Below are 18,621 nucleotides of genomic sequence, written 5' to 3' on the forward strand. Positions count from 1 at the left end.
CCTATCATATACTCACCACAAGCATGACAATGAACATATTTATCATACCCAAATGTTTCCATGTACCCCTTTGTATTCTATAACTCCTCTCTCCCTACTCCAGTGTCTCCAGGCAACCACTAAATTTGCTTTCTGTCCATTATATATTAGTTTGCACTTTAAAAAATTTTGTATAAATGGAACCCTATAGTGTGTACTTTGTTTTAGTCTGGCCTATTTCACTCACTAATTATTTTGAGATTTATCCATGTTGTGTGTTAACATGTGTGTTCCTTTCTCATTGCTGAGTAGCATTCCATTATATGAATATATCACAATGTAGCTGGGTGCAGTAGCTCACACCTGTAATCCTAGCACTTTGGGAGGCCAAGGCAGGAGGGTTGCTTGAGGCTAGGAGTTCAAGATCAGCCTAGGAAGAGTAGTGAGACCCTATCTCTATAAAAAAACTAAAAATTGAAAAATTATCTGGGTCCCATGGTGCATACCTGTAGTCCCAGTTATTTGGGAGCCTGAGGTGGGAGGATCACTTGAGGCCAGGAATTTGAGGTTACAGTGAGCTGTGGTCACACCATTGTACTCTAATCTGGGCAACAGAGCGAGACCCTGTCTCTAAAAAAAAATACATAAAATGTATGCCACAATTTGTTTATTTGCTTGTTGATGGACTTTTGAGTATCCAAGTTAACTTTTTAAGGCACTGCCAAACTGTTTACAAAATGGTTGTACCTTTTTGTGTGTGTGTGTGCCATATTGGAGGGTTTTAAAAATTTTAAATTATGGGTACATAATAGTTGTATATATTCATGGGGTGCATGTGATGTTTTGGTGTAGACATACATGTGTTATGATCAAGTCAAGGTATTTGGGATATCTATCACCTCAAGCATTTATCATTTCTTTGTGTTAGGAATATTCCAATTCTACTCTTTTATTTATTTTTAAATATACAATAAATTATTATTAACTATAGTTACCCTATTATGCTAGTGAATTCTAGATCTTATTCATTCTAACTATATTTTTGTACCCATTAATCATACCCACTTTATCCCTTCTTCATGCTATCCTTCCCAATCTCTGGTAACCATCATTCTACTCTCTATCTCTATGAGTTCAATTTTTGAAATTTTTATCTGCCACACATGAGTGAGAACATGCAAAATGTATCTTTCTGTGTCTGGCTTATTTCACTTAGGATAACGTCCTCCAGTTCCATCCATGTTGTTGCAAATGACAGGATTTCAGTCTTTTTATGGCTGAATAGTATTCCATTGTGTGTATGTACCATGTTTTCTTTATCCATTTATCTGTTGATGGACACTTAGGTTGATTCTGTATCTTGGCTGTTGTGAATAGTGCTGCAATAAACATGGAAGTGCAGAGATTGCTTCAATATACTGATTTCCTTTCTTTCAGATATGTAGCCAGCAGTGGGATTGCTGGATCATATGATAGTCCTGTTTTTAGTTTTTGGAGGAACCTCCGTAGTTCTCTTTATAGTGGCCGTACCACTTTATATTTCCATCAACAGTGTATGAGGATTCCTTCTCCATATCCTCACCAGCATTAGTTATTGCCTGTCTTTTGAATAAAAGCCATTTTAACTGGTGGTTTTACTGTTGTAAAATTTCCTAGCAGTATATGAGAGTTCTAGTTCCTTTATATCCTTGCTAACATTTGGGTAATTAGTATTTTTTGTTTTAGCCCTACTAGTGAGTAAGTATGGGGTATTTTCTTTTAGTTTTAATTTGCTTTTCCTTCATGACTAATGATGTTGGGTGTCTTTTCAAGTGCTAATTTGCCATCCATATATCTTTTTTGGTGGTGTCTGTTCTTTTGCCCGTTGGGGCTAGGCAATTATTGAATTGTAACAGTTCAATATTTAAAAACGTGTTTTATAAATATTTTCTCCCAGTCCATGGCTTGCCTTGTTAATTTCATAACAATCATTTAAAATTTTTGAATTTTGATGATTTGTAATTTATTTGTTCCAATGATCTTTTTCTATTTGAGTAAATTGGGTAGTTCGTATCATTCAGGAATTTATGCATTTTGTCTGTTGGCAAACTTATTGGCAGAAAGTTTTTCATGAATGTTCCCTTCTTATATCTATAGAATTTTTTTTTAAAAGATAGCGTTTCACTCTGTCACCCAGGCTAGAGTGCAGTGGCTTCATCATACCTTACTACAACCTTGAACTCCTGGGCTCAAGCCATCCTCCTGCATCAGCCTTCTGAGTAGCTGGGACTAAGGTGTGCACTACTACACCCAGCTAATTTTTCTATTTTTTTTGTAGAGACAGGATATTGTTCTTGCTCAGGCTGGTCTTGAACTCCTGGCCTCAAGCAATCCTTCTATCTCAGCCTCCCCAAGTGCTAGGATTACAGTTCTGTTTTGTATTTCAGTAATTCCTGCTCTGGTCTTCATTATTTCTTTTTTTGTTTGTTTTTCGTTTTTCTTTCTTTTCCTTGAGATGACATCCTTGCTATGTTATCCAGGCTGGCCTCGAACTCCTGGGCTCAATCTATCCTCTTGCCTCAGCCTCCCAAGTAGCTAGGACTACAGGTACATGCTGCTGCACCCAGTTTTTAGTCTTCAATTGTTTCTTTTCTTATCACTTGGGATTTGATTTGCTAATCTTTTTCTGATTTCTCAAGAGGGGAATTTAAGATCATCAATTTGAGATTTTTTTATTTTCTAAAACAGACAGAGCCATCCCTGACTTGAAAATCCAAAATGCTCCAAAATCTTAATCTTTTGAATGCTCATGTGACACTCAAAGGAAATGACACGTTAGAACATTTCAGATTTCAGATTATCATATTAGGGGATGCTTGACCAGTATAATGCAAATATTCCAAAATCCAAAAAGATCCAAACTTTGAAACACTTCTGATCCCAAGAATTTCAGATAAGGGATACTCAACCTGTATATGTTTACCGTTTTAAGAGTCCTTTTTAGCTCTGTCACATGCATTTTCATATGTTGTGTTTTCATTTTTATTCAGTTCAGATTTCTTTCTTGATTTCATCATTGACCAGTGAGTTATTTAGAAGTGTGTTGTTGAATTTCCAAGTATTTGGGGATTTTCTAGTATCTTTCTATTATTGATTACTACTGTAATATCATTGTGATCAGAGAACATAGTCTGATGTGAACCTTTTTAAATTTATTAAGACTTGTTTTGGGCCCAGAATATAGTCTTATGTTGCTAAATACTCCTTGTGTACTTGAAGAGGATATGTATTGTGCCGTTATTGGGTGGAGTGTTTTATAAATGTCAAATAGATTAAGTTGGTGATCATAATATTCAAGTCTTCTGTATTCTTACAGATTTTCTGTCTGCCTATTCTATCAATTATTCAGACAGGGGTGTTAAAACCTCTGACTGTAATTGTGGATATGTCTGTTTCTCCTTTTAATTATTTCAACTTTTGCTTCATGTATTTTGATGTTCTTTTAGGTGCTTAAACATCGTATGTTTTCTTGTTTGATTGACTCTTTTATCATTGTGAAATAACTATCCCTGGTAATGTTCTCTGTTTCATATTAATATAGCCACTACAGCTTTCTCTTAAGTAGTGTTAGCATGGTATATCTTTTACTGTCTATTATGGACCAGATTGTGACCCCCTCCCCATCCAAATTCATGTTGAAACCCTAACTCCCAAGGTGATTGCATGTGGAGATAGAGCCTTTGAGAAGGTTAAATGAGGGCATATGAGTGGAGCCCTAATCCAGTAGGGGTGGTATTCTTCAAAGAAGATGTAGAGACACCAGAAGTATTTGCACACACCTATGGTGTAGAACTTTATAAAGAGTAAACTTCTCTTTCTCCCTACTGGTTTTTGTGTTACTGTTATCATACATTTTACTTCAACATATTATCAATTCTGTTACGTATTTTTGTTCTTTTTGTTTAAATAGTTGTCTTTTAAAGAGAGATTTTTTTTTTTAATAAAAAAGAAGTATTTTATATTCACCCACATATTTGCCATTGCTCTTCATTCCTTTGCGTAGATCCAGATTTCTGCCTGGTATCTGTTTCCTTGTGCCTGAACGATTGCCTTTAACATCTCTTGTAGTGCTGGTCTATTGGTGATGACTTCTGTGGCCTGTGTATATCTGAAAAAGTATCTGCCTTCACTTTTGAAAGATATTTTCACCAGCTATAGTGTTCTGGGTTGATAGGGGTTTTTGTTTGTTTGTTTGTTTTTGTCTTTCAATATTCTGTTGCTCCACTGCCTTGTGGCTTTCTTGATTTTCAGTGTGAAGTCTACTGTCATTCATATATGTGCCCCTCTGTATGTAATTTGTCCTTTTTTTATGGTTGCTCTTAGGATGTTCTCTTTATCATTGGTTTTGAGTAATTTCATTATGATGTGCTTTAGCATAGTTTTCTTCATGTCTTATGTGTTTAAGGCTTGTTGAGCTTCTTAAGTCTGTAGTTTATAGTTTGGGTCATGATATATTTCAAATATTTTTCTTGCCCCCATCCACCTTTCAGAGAATATAATTACATGTATATAATATAATTATAAATTACATATAATTATAAATTATTATATGATAAATGTATAAGATATAATTATATGTATATTAGGCTATTTGATGTTGTACAACCACAGTTCACTGATAATCTATTCATTTTTTTCAGTCTTTTTTTCTTTGTGCTTTATTTTGTTAGTTTCTATTGTTGTCTTTGAGTTCACTTTTCTTTTTTTCTGCAGGGCAATCTGCAGTTAATCTAATCCAATGTATTTTTCATCAGATATTGTATTTTTCTTCTTTAGTCGTTCAATTTGGTCTTTTTTTTGAGACAGAGTCTTGCTTTGTTGCCCCGGCTAGAGTGAGTGCCATGGCATCAGCCTAGCTCACAGCAACCTCAAACTCCTGGACTCAAGCAATCCTCCTGCCTCAGCCTCCCGAGTAGCTGGGACTACAGGCATGCGCCACCATGCCCAGCTAATTTTTTTTTTCTATATATATTAGTTGGCCAATTAATTTGTTTCTATTTATAGTAGAGATGGGGTCTCGCTCTTGCTCAGGGTGGTTTCGAACTCCTGAACTTGAGCAATCCGCTCACCTTGGCCTCCCAGAGTGCTAGGATTACAGGCGTGAGCCAAATTTGGTCTTTTTTTATCTTCCATGTTTCTAATTACTATGCTGAAGCTTTTCTCTACCTTCCTCATTTCACATATCAATTGTAGTTATATTAACAATTTTAGTGTCTTTGTCTTCTAATTCTGTCATCTGTGTTATTTTTACTGACGGTTTTTCTCCTCTTTATGGATCATATTTTCCTACTTCTTTGAGTGCCTGCTAATTTTTTATTAAAATTCAAATATTGTGAATTTTACCTGGACATTGGATTTTGTTTGTTCATTTGTTTGTATTCCCTTAAATATTCTGGAGCTTTGTTCTAGGTTGTAAAGTTACCTGGAAATAGCTTGATTCTTTTGCGGCTTACTTTTAAGCTCTGTTAGGCAGAACTAAACCAGTCTTTAGTCTATGGCTAATTTCACCTCACTCCTGAAGCAATATTCTTCTCAGTAGTCTGTCTACCTGCCGCACTGTGAATTAAGGTTTTTCTGCTATAACTGGTGGGAAACGAACTATTCCCAGCCCTCTGTGAGCTCTAGGGATTGTTTCCACTACTTCTCTCAGGTGGTTCCTTTCTGCAGCAGTGGTTAGTTTCCTCACATGCAGTACCAAAGCCTGAAAGGGCCCTCTGCAGATACCTGTGCAGCTCTCTGCTCTGGCACCCTGTCCTGTGAACTCTAGCCACGTTGGTCTTTCCAGACTCCCAGTTGTCTCCTTCCTGCTCCAAGGCCTGGAAACTCTCCAGGCAGCCAGCTGGGCTCATTGTATGTGTTGCTTTCTCACCCAGATCACTGTCTGGTGCTGCCTGATGTCAAGTATCTGAAAACCATTGTTTTGTATATTTTGTCCATCTTTTTTTTGGTTTTTGGTTTTTTTTTAATTTGTTTCAGTAGGGAGCATGTAAATCTAGTCCTTGCCACTCCATTTTGGCCCAGAGTGGAAGTCCAGCAGTACGTTATATTTTGTAAACTACATTTTCTTATTCTTTATTGCTGGTGGATAGTAATGTAATTAACTTCTGTGTATTGGTCTCATATTAAGCAACCTTGCTATATCATATATCAGTGATCAGTCAGGTTTTGTTGCAAAAACACCCCCCAATCTCGAGGACTTTCAATGACAAATTGAAATTTTATTTTTTGCTCATGGTACATCCATCACTGGCCATCAGAAGCTCTGCTCCACACCTTCTTTATTTCGGGACTTGGGCCACAGGAGCAGTACTTAATGGTACATTGCCTCTCTCAAGGCAGAAGGAAAAGGCTGCATGATGCAGTAAATCTTAAAACTTCTCCTCCAAAGTGCATACGTTACACTCATTTTATTGGCTGTGCAAAGTCACATGACCAAATCTGTGATGGGAGGAGGAATGGTGTGAACAGTGACATGTTGGGGCCAGCTCATGAGACCTGATTGTGCACATCTCTTCTATCACTGCGTTTAGTGGCGTCATGCTGGTAACTTGAAATGGGCTTTGGTCATATTGATCTCACTGTCTAATTCACAGAAATCTTGGATCCTGTAAAATGATCTTACATTTTTGGGGCTCTAAAGTGAGTGAACTTTATCATTCATATTGTAAAGCAAACAAAATAATCTCACATAGCATTATCCAAATTTCTTGCCAGGATTAATTTATGATTCACAGTTGTGTTTTGTTTTGTTTTTTGAGATGAGTCTTGCTCTGTTGCCTGGGCTGGAGTGCAATGATATTATCGTAGCTCACCACAGCCTGAACTCCTGAGCTCAAGTGATCCTCCCACCTCAGCCTGTCAAAGTGCTAGGATTACAGGTGTGAGCCACTGCACCCAGCCACACAGTGTCTTCTAAAGAGTGCCTTGTCACTTTTTTTTTTTTTTTTAATTCCTCAGTCTTCTTTGATCAGGGAGGGAGAGGACTTTACCTCTTTTACTTGCCCTTCAAATAAGTTTCCTTCAAGATTCTATTCTTCTTTTCTGAATATTTTCTGCACCCTCCCAAGGTAGTCTTATTCATACCATGGATTAATTACTACACATAGATTTAATGATTCTTCTAAATTTTTCTCTATTGCTAACCTCATTCTTGGACTTTAGACCCAGAAGTCCAAGCTGGACATCACTGCCATGTCCCACAGGCATCTCAGGTTCAGTCAGAACTTGACCCTTTTCACCCTAGTCTGCTGTTCCTTTGCCTTTCTTACCAGTCTGTCTGCCTTTAGTATTGTTCCCTCTTTCTTCTGCCTCCCCCCCATTACTGTCCTACACACTGTGGCAGGTGTGATCTTTTGATGCGCGAAATCAGCCTGTCTGAGGTTTTGATGCTGCCCCTTTTACTCTTTATATTCTAGGAGTACTCTAGCCACCACTTCCCGAATGTCCCATGCTTCCGCCTCTCTTTGCATGTACTTTTCCTTCTGCTTGAAATATCCTCTCCCTCTTTGCCTGTTTGAGAAGGCATTGTCTCCTTTGTGAGGCCTCCCTGACTCAGATGTCATCAGCCCTTTTTCCTGCATTCACGCTCTACTTTGTATATACCTCCACTGCAGGACCTCACTCTTCTCAGTCTGCCCATTCTTTGCATGTCTGTCTCCCCTGTGGACCAAACTCCTCAGAAACAATGAGCTGTGCTTTGTCTCTGCATCCTTGACTTAATGTCTGGCACCTGTTAGCTACCTCATAAATATTTGATGAAAGAACAAACGAACAAAGAAAATCATACTCAGAATCCATGTTCATTGCAAAAGTGTTTTTGTATAATAAAGAAGAATAAGCTAATTAAACGTTTTTCCCGACATCAGAAGGCCCACTTGAGCAGAATAGGGAGCAGTCTTTGACTCTCAGCTGTTTCCCCAGTTTTATAGAGGCTGGCATTCACACTGGTCCTGGCGTGATCGACAACCTGATGAACCCAGACAAGACTAAGATAAACTACTTGTCCTCCAGTAGAATAAATATTTCAAATAAAGTCAACCTAAGAAAGTCAGGCCAAACAGCTATTGATTGCTAAAAGCCTGAACTCAAGCCCAATGAATATTCCAAAGTTCACCTCCATGCAGCTTGCCTAAATGGTGATCAATATGCAATTACTGCCCCCTTTAAACGTGTCTTACACTGCCTACCTAAAGAAGGGTTTTACTTTAAATTTTTTTTGTTTGTTGAATTTGCTTAGGCAGCTAAACCAGAATCCTATGAATTGTATTTCAAACAATTCTTTGTTATTTGTGAAATGGTTTGAATGTATGCTGAGTGGTAACTGAAGGTGCACTATCATATGACTGTCATTCATTTCAAGAGGCCTTTTCCTGAGTGACTAAACAATGAGGACATTATATCTCAGTTTCCTAATTTTTACTCACATGATTGTCTGCTCTAGTCATGACCTTTGTAAATTCAGGCTTGTAGGATAGGAAGCTAAAGTCCAACTACAGTGAAAACAAATATATTATTTGTCTAGTTTCTTATTAGAATTTCATCTTAATACAAAAAAAAATCCTTTCCTGCTGAATTTGGAACCTTGTTTACCGTGCTTCTGATATTTAAGATTTCATATTGCTCTCAAATATGCCTCTTTCACACCACTGCCATAGTCAGAATCTTTTGTCATTTCTCATTTACACTGTTGCCATAGTCTCCTAACTGTCCTCCATGCCCCCAAACTCTGTCATTCCAGTCCTTACATCACACTGCTGCCAGATTAAGCCTTTTGAAATGTATCCACCTCCTTGCTTAAACCTCTCACACCTTTTCACCATCTATGAGATGGAGCCTGGGCTCACTGGTAACACATCTAGGCCCAGTTATGACTATGTTCCTCCCACCTCTCCACAGTCATCTTCCACCACTGGCCATTCATAACCACCTCTAGTGCCCCCAGCTGGAACTGGAGGATCCAGGCCTCCATACCTTTGCACGTGCTGCACACCCAACACTGCCACCCGTGTCACTGCTCTCCGTTCTCTGCCTGCCAAGTACTCATTCTGCAGTCTCAGTTCAGATGTCACCTGCTATTTGATACCTTCACTGACTTTTGCCAAATAAAATTAATTATCTCCTCCTCTTACCTTCTTGGACTTAATTTCATTGCTTCAGGCTTCCAAAATTATTTTTATTTACCTGTCCTTAAATTGGCTTAAGACAGGGACAATTGGTTTAAGACAATTCCCAGAAGCTAGTGTAGTGCCTGCTACATAAAGGCATATACTTAGTAGTATATGCCTTTTTTTTTCTTTTAAACTCAATAGTTGGATTGAAGGTCGTTCGTGACTATCTGTGGATTGTTTTGATTGATCCATAGCAAAGGGAATAAAGGCAGGAATAGGTTGGCATGAAGTAGAATGGCTGATTGTCTCGATTTGCTCATGACTGAGGGATTCCCTTGGATGTGGTACTTTTAGTGCTATAAGTGGGACAGTCCCAGATAACCAGGACAGTCTGGCATCAAAGGGACTCAGTGAGCTTCTTACCTACTCTCCTTTCCTTCATCCATTGGTACCCAATCCTGGCTGGCTAGTCTGACCCAGTGTAGCATTTTTTGTGATCAGTAGTACTTTAATAGTGCAGTGTTTTAATAATGTTGCCTTTACAGTAGACTGTCCAATGGGGATATTATTTCTAATTCTTTTTCTTTGGCTTTCACATGAGAAATTGGATGAATGGCTTTGGGTTAACATCACCATTTTGGGGGGGAGGGGAATAGGATCTCACTCTGTCACCCCAGCTAGAGTGCAGTGGTGTCATCATAACTCACTGCAACCTCAAACTCCTGGGCTCAAGTGATCCTCTTGCCTCAGCCTTCTGAGTACCTGAGACTATAATCACACACTACCTCACCCAGCTAATTTTTCTATTTTTTGTAGATGTGTGGTCTCATTCTTGCTCAGATTGGTCTTGAACTCCTGGGCTTAAACAGTTCTTCCACCTTGGCCTCCCAAAGTGCTAGGATTACAGGCATGAGCAAATGACTACCCTTTTGATCAGGTTTGCCTATTCTTGCCAGACCAATTACCTATTCCAGCTGTTTAATTCTCCTTCATTTTATCTTTAGTCTCCTCATCACCGTTGGCTTCTTGACACCCTAAGATATGATTAAGCTGTTCATTTTCTTAAAAATAGTAATTTTTAAAAAGTCTTAACCTGGCTTCCATCTCATGCTGATGGAGTCTGTCCTCCAGGCTTTCTTTACTAATGAGTAGCTCACACTCACCCCTCTTCTCACTTCCTTTCACCTTTCAACCCACTTCTGTCCTACCACTGCTTTCTGGAAGATTGCTAGTGGCTTCCTGATAGTGGAATCTGGTGGCCTTTTCTTTTTTTCTTTTGCTTCTATGACAGACTGGAACCTCTGGAGAAATTTTCTTTCTCTGAATAAATTATTACCTCCTTGTGTGCTCACTGTACTTAATTTATTCTTTTGGCACTTAGCCAATCAGATATTTATTTTAAATATTTACATATGTATCTTTCTTTTCCTATATACTCCCAAATACATATAATCTCTCCCTCTCACTATAAAATAACTAACACATAAAAGTCTTAGAACAAACATGTTGGATCGCATCTTCTTTACTCCTACTATCAGTTCTTCACTGGGATGCCTTGTTGTTGCCTACAAGACTAGGTGGCATGGGCTTTGCTATAGCCTATGTTTCCCTCTCTGCTCTGAGCTAGAAACACTCTGCTCCTTGGTATGCTTCAAACATGTCAGTCTTCTGTCTATTCTTTGACTATGACAGCTCATCTCTACCTCGGGGCCTTTGTGCTTACTATTCCTTCTGTCTTGAATGTTTTGCCCCTAAAATTTATATAACTGATTCATCTTCTCACTCAGGTCTCAACACAAATGTTACCCTTTAGAGAGGCCTTCCTTAATAACCTAATCTAAAATGTCCACACCAGTCATTCTTTCACATGACTTTGTTTTATTTCCTTGACACTTACCACTGTCAAGAATCTTGATTTCTTTTTGTCTCCCACAGTTAAGATGTAAGCTGTTTGAGAACTGGGACTTGATCTTTCCTGTTTACATGAGAGATATCCTATAAATATTTATAGAATGAGTAATATGTGGGGAAAAATCATATACTGGCTTATACTTTTCCCTGATCATTTTATATTAATTTTATATTAATTAATATTAATTTGGTCTCCCTAAATAGATTTAAAGTTTTCTGAAAGCAGGAGCCATGTCTTACTTTTTCTTTTTCCTCTTTTGTCTAACACGTTGCTGAGTAAGTGCTCAGTAAATAGTGTGTATTGGCTTGGTTGGTTGATAGACCAGCTGTACCCAAATAGGGAACGACTGACGTGCTCCTCTCTACCTCATAGTGTTAAGGAAAACAATTTAAGATTGTAGAAAATAGTGCTCCTAGAGAAGTATCTGCAAAAGCAATAACCAGTGGCAGGATTATTCTGTGACCTTTGGGTTCAAGGGAAAAAACTAGTTTTTTTTTTCTTTTTCTGAAAAATAGTTTATCTTTTTTAGTTATAAAGTACTACAAGTTCATTATGGGAAAATAAAAGATACTGAAAAGTAGAAAAAGGAATAATAAGATGCAAAAAGAAAAAAAGCATTTTACAAAATCCAGTATCCTTTCATGGTAATACTCCAACTAGCAATAGAAGGAGACTTCTTCAACCATTGATATAGAGCATGTACAGACACACAGCTGACATCATACTTAATGATGAAAGATTGGGTGCTTTCTCCATAAGATAGCAGCAAGACAAGATGTTCACCCTTACCACTTCTATTAGGCATGGTACTGAAGGTTCTAGCCAGGGCAATTAGACAATAAAATGAAATAAAAGATTAGAAAGAAACAAGTAAAACTGTCTCTATTTGCAGATAACATGATCTTATGTAGAGAAATACTAATCAGTCCACCAAAAATTTATTAGAGCTAGTAAATGAGTTTAAGCAAGGTTGCAGGATACAAGATCAATATATAAAAATCAGTTGTATTTCTATACACTGGGAATGAATAATCCAAAAATGAAACTGATGAAACAATTCCATTTACAATAGAATCATGAATAACATACCTAGGAATAAATTTAACAAAAAAAGTGCAAATTTTATACTCTGAAAACTATAAAAGATTGTTGAAAGAAATTAAAGAAGATCTAAATAAAAACATCCCACATTCATGGATCAGAAGACTTAATATTGTTAAGATTTCAGTAGTCGCCAAAGTGATCTATAGATTCAGCACAATCCCTAGAACCCCACCTGGCTTCATTTTAGAAATTGACAAGCTGATCCTGAAATTCACTTGGAATTGCAAGGTACCCAGAATAGCCAAGCAATCTTGAAAAGAATAAAGGAGGTTAGGAAGACTCCCAGTTTCAAAATTAAGTACAAAGCAATGGTAACCAAGACAGTGAGGTACTGTCACAAGGACAGACATTTAAATCAATGGAATATTATTGAGAATTCAGAAATAAAACCAGTGTCTGTGGTCAACTGATTTTCAACAAGAGTACCAAGACCACTGCATGGGGAAAGAGTAGTTTCTTTAACAAATGATGGGGGGATAGCTGGATATCCACATGCAAAAGAAGTTGGACCCTTACCTCACATTACATAAAAAAATTAATTCAAAATGGATCAAAGACCTAAATGTAAAAACTAAAACCAGTAAATACTTAGAAGAGAACAGGGGTAAATCTTCACAGCATTGGATTTGGTAATAGTTTCTTAGATATGACACCAAAAGCATGAGCAACAAAAGAGAAAATAGATAAATTATACTTAATCAAAATTAAAAACGTTTATGCTTCCAAGGATATTATCAAGAAAGTAAAAAGACAGCTTCCAGAACAGGAGAAAATATTTGCAAATCATGTATCTGTTAAGCAACTTGGATCCAGAATATATAAAGAACCCTTACAATTGAATAATAAAGATAATTAATCCAATTTAAAAATTAGCAAAGCGGCCGGGCGCTGTGGCTCACGCCTGTAATCCTAGCTCTTGGGAGGCCGAGGCGGGCGGATTGCTCAAGGTCAGGAGTTCAAAACCAGCCTGAGCAAGAGCGAGACCCCGTCTCTACTATAAAATAGAAATAAATTAATTGGCCAACTGATATATATATAAAAAAAATTAGCCGGGCATGGTGGTGCATGCCTGTAGTCCCAGCTACTCGGGAGGCTGAGGCAGAAGGATCACTCGAGCCCAGGAGTTTGAGGTTGCTGTGAGCGAGGCTGACGCCACGGCACTCACTCTAGCCTGGGCAACAAAGCGAGACTCTGTCTCAAAAAAAAAAAAAAAATTAGCAAAGCATCTGCACAGATATTTCTCCAAAGAAGGTATACAGAAGCACATGAAAAGATACTTGGCATTATTAGTTATCAGAGAAATGCAGAGTAAAATCACAATGAGCTATCACTTCACACCACTGACTGGAAGGAAAAGTCAGATGGTAAGCGTTGGCAGGGATGTAGAGAAATCCAAACCCTTCTGCACTGTTGATGGGGATATAAAATGGTTCCACCACTTTGGAAAACAGTCTGGTGGTTCCTCTAAAGGTTAAACTTAGGGTTCTACTCTTAGGTATTTACATATACCCGAGAGAAATGAAAACTTATACACGAGTGTTTGTAGCTGCATTATTTGTAATAGTTAAAGGTCCTCCATCAACAGGTAAATGGATACACAAATTGTGGCACATAGTCTTTAGCCATAAAGAGAAAGAAAGTACTGACACATGCTACAATGTGGATGAGCCTTAAAGACATTGTGCCAAGTGAAAGAAGCCAGTCACAAGAGATCACATATTATATAATATCATTTACTTGAAATGTCTAGAATAGGTAAATCTATGAGACAGAACGTAGATTTGTGGTTGCTTAGGGCTGAAGTGGGATAGGGAGGGTAGAGGGGTGATAGCTAAAGGCTACATGGTTTCTTCTCAGGGTAATGAAAATGTTCTATAGTTGACACTGGTGATGGCTAAGATATGTGAATTATATCTTGATAAAGCTGTTAGAAAAAAGACCAATAAGTTGTTTATAATTCTACCACCCTGAAATAATCTCTCATAGCATTTTGATCTATTTCTTTCCTGTCTTTTTAAATGCATATTTTTCATATAATTGTGGTATGGTAATGCTTCATGTAGAATTTTTAATATTACCTTTTGTGTTTATCATTCTGACTATAAGAATTTGTTCATCCTATTACAGACTTTCCTAATTTTTAACAAGTATATCATCTACTTATATATACCATAATGTAACCATTTTCTCATAGATGGGCATTTAAGTTGGTTTTATTTTTTCCTTCTTTCTTTTTTCCCATTATAATGAGTACTTCAGTAAATTTACTTTTTCTTTTAACACTAGAATTTCTTTGTGAAATGCCTTATGTGCAATCTCTTTTTTTCACAGGGAAAAGAAGATCTCCCGGAGTAGTGCCCTAAAAGTGCTGGATCATGCTATGATTGGGCCCGAGGGCACGGACAACTGTCATAAGTTTGTTGACATTCTTGGCTTACGAACCATCTTTCCCCTCTTCATGAAATCTCCCAGGAATATCAGGAAAGTGGGGACCACTGAGAAGGAACACGAAGGTAAGATTCCCTAGAGAAGTCAGCCTAATTTAAGTATATTAGGAGAAAGGGATGAATAAAAGTTACTTTGAAAAACTCTGACATGCATTTGGGGACTGGGCTCTTGATAGGAAGCATGCTACCCTTTTCTTTCCTATCTTCTGATTTTTTATGTGTGAAAAGCAACCCAGAGACCCCGGGTCTCTGATGGCCTTTGTTGCACCAGTTCCCTGCTTGTTTGAATCCTGGAAGTTCCAATTCCTTCTGGACTGTTAATAAGCCTACATGTGAGGGTTTTGTTTTCTTTGCTATAATTTGTAGCGAGGTGTCTCTCTGATGGAAGACCCTTTTGAAAAGAGTAATGAGATGGCAACACATGTCACCTCCGGAGTGGTGCTTTCATGTATTTCTGTACTAAAGTATGATTCAGCCAACATCAGGAATTGCCGAAATAAACTATTTACAGCCCAGATTCCCCTTTTTATGTTTCTCCTCCCTGATGGTGCACACTCCCAGCAAATTGGTGCCATGAATTGCGATGCTGTAACTGGAGTAGTTACTGCTAGGCCAATCTCTTCCTACTATTGTCTAGTGGCCTGCTGTGTCCCTCCCCCCTATAAATAGCCGCAGTGCAATCTGGAAAGCCAGAGATTTATGAGCATTGACAGGTCTGCTGGAGGCTAGCAGACACTTGCACCAGGGAATTTGCATGGTTGGATGGTTATTTTAAAGTGTGGGGAGCAGGTGGAGGGAGGTGAGGAGGTAGCATGTATGAGAGAGGAGGAGAACCTAAGCTGACTAGCTGACTGATTTGGTTGTCTTCTCAGAAGCAATATTTGTTCCATGGTTTGGGTGATTTTTTTTTTTGTCAGTAATTGGTAGAATTGGCATCGATATTTACAGGATCTTTTGCATTCCTTGCCCTCATAGATGAAAGTTTGAGAGATTCTGTCTCTTGTCAGTTGACCTGGGCTTAGTCTCTTCCAACTTGGAGTGGCTAAAGGGAAGGTAGCATGTCTTCAGTGTTCACCTCTAATGATATCTTCTCTGATAAAATCAGCTCTCCAGTAACAACAGAAAGTCTAGCAGGAGCAAAGAAAGAACTGGCAGTGCAAAAGCTGGAGAGCTGAGAACAAGTAGCGATTTCAGTTTAACTCGGATCAGATTTTGACCAAACACTAGCTATAATATGTTAATCCTACTGTTGGATTCCACCCACCCAGTGTTAGTTCATCAAAATGAAGCCATGAGAGAGGGAATTGGGGGTTGGGGAGTCTTGGAGAGCTAGGAGATAAAAATTTTCAGACAGTCACCATCCATTCACTACCACGTAGCTGGAACTGCTGCATTATTTGGTATCATATTTAGGCCTCACAGTTTATGAAGTAGTTGGTGACATTCTTATTTTTTTTTAGATGAGAAAATGAGCTAAGAAAGAAACCAAGCTGTAGTTCTATGATTAACTAGCTGTGTGACTTTAAACCTTTTGCCTAACTTCCCTGCCCTGCATTTTCTTTCCCTGTCTGTAAAATGAGGGAGCTAGACTAGTGAACCAGGAGTTCTGATACCTGCCCCTTCAGGCTCTGGGGCACAGGCCCTAGTTGTTGAGGTTGCCCTGAGATCCAGGAAACTCCTCCAGGACTATGCTGTGGCTGACCTGCTGGGTTCTGCTGAGAGACCTGATGCCATGTCTTGAGCATGCATGAAGAGAATATGAAGGAAAACGTCCCTTGGCAGGCTCTTGTTCTGTGTGCATGGTACTAAGAAGAGGAAGAAGTGACAGATTCAGTGAGCATCTGTTTTCCTTCTGACAAATGTGCCCAGTGGTGTGCTGGTAACAGTACATTCGCTTTAGAGTGCGCATATTAGAAATTCGATAACATGATATTAGTGAGGGCAGTGACTTGGTAAGACAGCTCCTCGAAGGCATGTTTGGACTGTAATAGCTGGTGAGGATGAGCTCTGCATCCTGAGTACACCAGGACCCTGAGAGCAGAAGTGAACCCCAAGGAGAAAGTACAGCCCTACACCTCCTGCCACCCCTGCCAACTGCTGCTGGCAAAGCAGCCCTAAGCCATGAATGGTAGGGTGAGAATGGAGCAGGGCAGGACACATGGTGCAAGGTTTCTTCATCCTATGTCATCCTTTGAGTAAGTCTTGTGCTCTCTGTTGCTCTCTGCATGCCAGCCTTTCTGACATAGCTGGGCCAGGTTTGTGTACTAAGCTAGGGCACACTAGCTTCAGACTGCTGGGAATATTGGTGAACACGCCCAGCTCATTCCTGCCCCCAGGATTCCACTGTGCTCTTTCCTCCATCTGCAGTGATTTTCTCTGACCTGTCTGCTTGGCTACCTTTTAGTTCATCCTCCAGCTCCTTAGTTTTGATGTCATTTTATCAGGGAAGCATACTATGAACCCCTAGATTAGGATAGAGCCTTCTCTATTCAATGGACTCTTGGTTACAAGACTTTGCCTTTGAAGCTCTTAAAATTATAAAGCCAGTGGCCTTGTCACCTCTGAGTCATATTGCCTAGCAAGGTCCTTGGCATGTGGTAGATGCACAGTAAATGTTTATCGGCTGCATGAATGAACAGCCACTTCCCTGAAAGACTGCTCATTGAATTCAGACGGGTTTGAGGCTCTCCTAAGAACCCTACAAGGCAGATCAGATTGCTGGTTGGGAGTCAAACACCTGGACTGAATGGTCTTTCTCCCAGCATTTTTGGAAACAAAAACGAGTGGGTTGCTAGCCATCAGTTTTACTTTGTCACATTGGCTTGGAGATTATGGCAGAGGCCCCTCTTTAGAGCCACACCCTTAAGAGCCATGTTGTGCATAGAACTTCCTTATAGATGAGGCCACCCTGTGCCAAGCTTCTTCTGGTAATCCAACTCTAACTAAGCACTACCGACTGGGAATTAGCTCGCCAGTCCAGAAGCTCTAGTGAGCTGCCTTGCATTCTCTCCTTTGATTCTTGTCAAGCCTCAGGGGCTCGTCACACATCCTGGTTACCCTCTTTAAGTACATCCTGTCCAATCTCAGCCCCTGTCATCTCTTAGGACCTTCCCCAAACTACTACAGTAACAGTATGACCTGGTTGGTACAGGTGGATCTGCTTCTTATGAACTATGTGATCTTGGGCAAATTCCTAAGCTGTCTGAGCCTCAGTTGCCCCATCTGTAAAATAGTAGGACTGGAGCCTACCACATAGGGTGGTTGCACACATCAAGTGAGATGCCATGTATATACTTAGAATAGACCCAGAATAAAGTAGGCACCTTAAGAAGTCTTAGTTCTCCTCTAGCAAAACTGTCATCATTTCTGCCCACTGTGGGCCTTAATCACATGTATCTAAGAGGTCCTTCACATCCTTCTAAGAGGTCACTGGGAGGGCCAGAGGAGGGTGTGTAGGTTTTACTGGCCTGCAGTCTAATTGCTCTATAAGAACTGTGTGGAAATGGGCAAACTCATTCTTGATGGGGATGTCAGGAGTCATGCTGTGCTAAATAGCAGGGTGGCATGAAAACTGCTGTGTTCCCAAAGCCAACACAAGAGGTTGAGAGAGGAGAACCTAGATTAAATTGACTCAGGAGAGGGGGGTAAAAGCAAAAACCACCCTTATAACCTAGAATTGCTAGTAATTTCGTTCCTCTTTTGTGAGTTGGGGTAGGGAAGGAAAAGAATTATTATAATTGAAATCCATTCAGGTTTGCATAATAAAATCTTCAGAAATAGATCAGGGGAGGCACTTAGCTTGGAGGATGGGTTGGAAAGAAATAATTTGCCCTTGGGTGCAATAGCATGATTAGCTGCTCCCTTGGTTTTATGAAGAATAGTGCAGTATGTATTGTCTCCTTGGTATTAACTGCTTCAGAGTAGGAGGGAGGAGGAAAAGAGCTGGGATCCAGAAATGGCATCTGACCTTTACTTCTGTCTCTTTTTAAAATTCTTATTAAAATAGGTCCAGTTTTCCTTGTATTGCTTCATT

The 18,621-nt window shown here is 39.2% G+C and overlaps 1 protein-coding gene across 3 annotated transcripts in view; it reads left to right on the forward strand.

Annotated features, from left to right (window-relative positions):
* CTNNBL1 (catenin beta like 1) overlaps positions 1–18,621 on the forward strand; it is a 164,944-nt gene that overhangs the window by 86,637 nt on the left and 59,686 nt on the right. For all 3 annotated transcript variants that reach the window (XM_076011114.1, XM_012754875.2, XM_012754874.2), the window contains one exon: positions 14,473–14,654. In XM_076011114.1, coding sequence (XP_075867229.1) covers positions 14,473–14,654 — 182 coding nt within the window. The remainder of the gene's footprint in view (positions 1–14,472; positions 14,655–18,621) is intronic.

This window comes from Microcebus murinus, chromosome 16 (genome assembly GCF_040939455.1).
Source record: "Microcebus murinus isolate Inina chromosome 16, M.murinus_Inina_mat1.0, whole genome shotgun sequence".
Lineage (NCBI taxonomy): Eukaryota > Metazoa > Chordata > Mammalia > Primates > Cheirogaleidae > Microcebus > Microcebus murinus.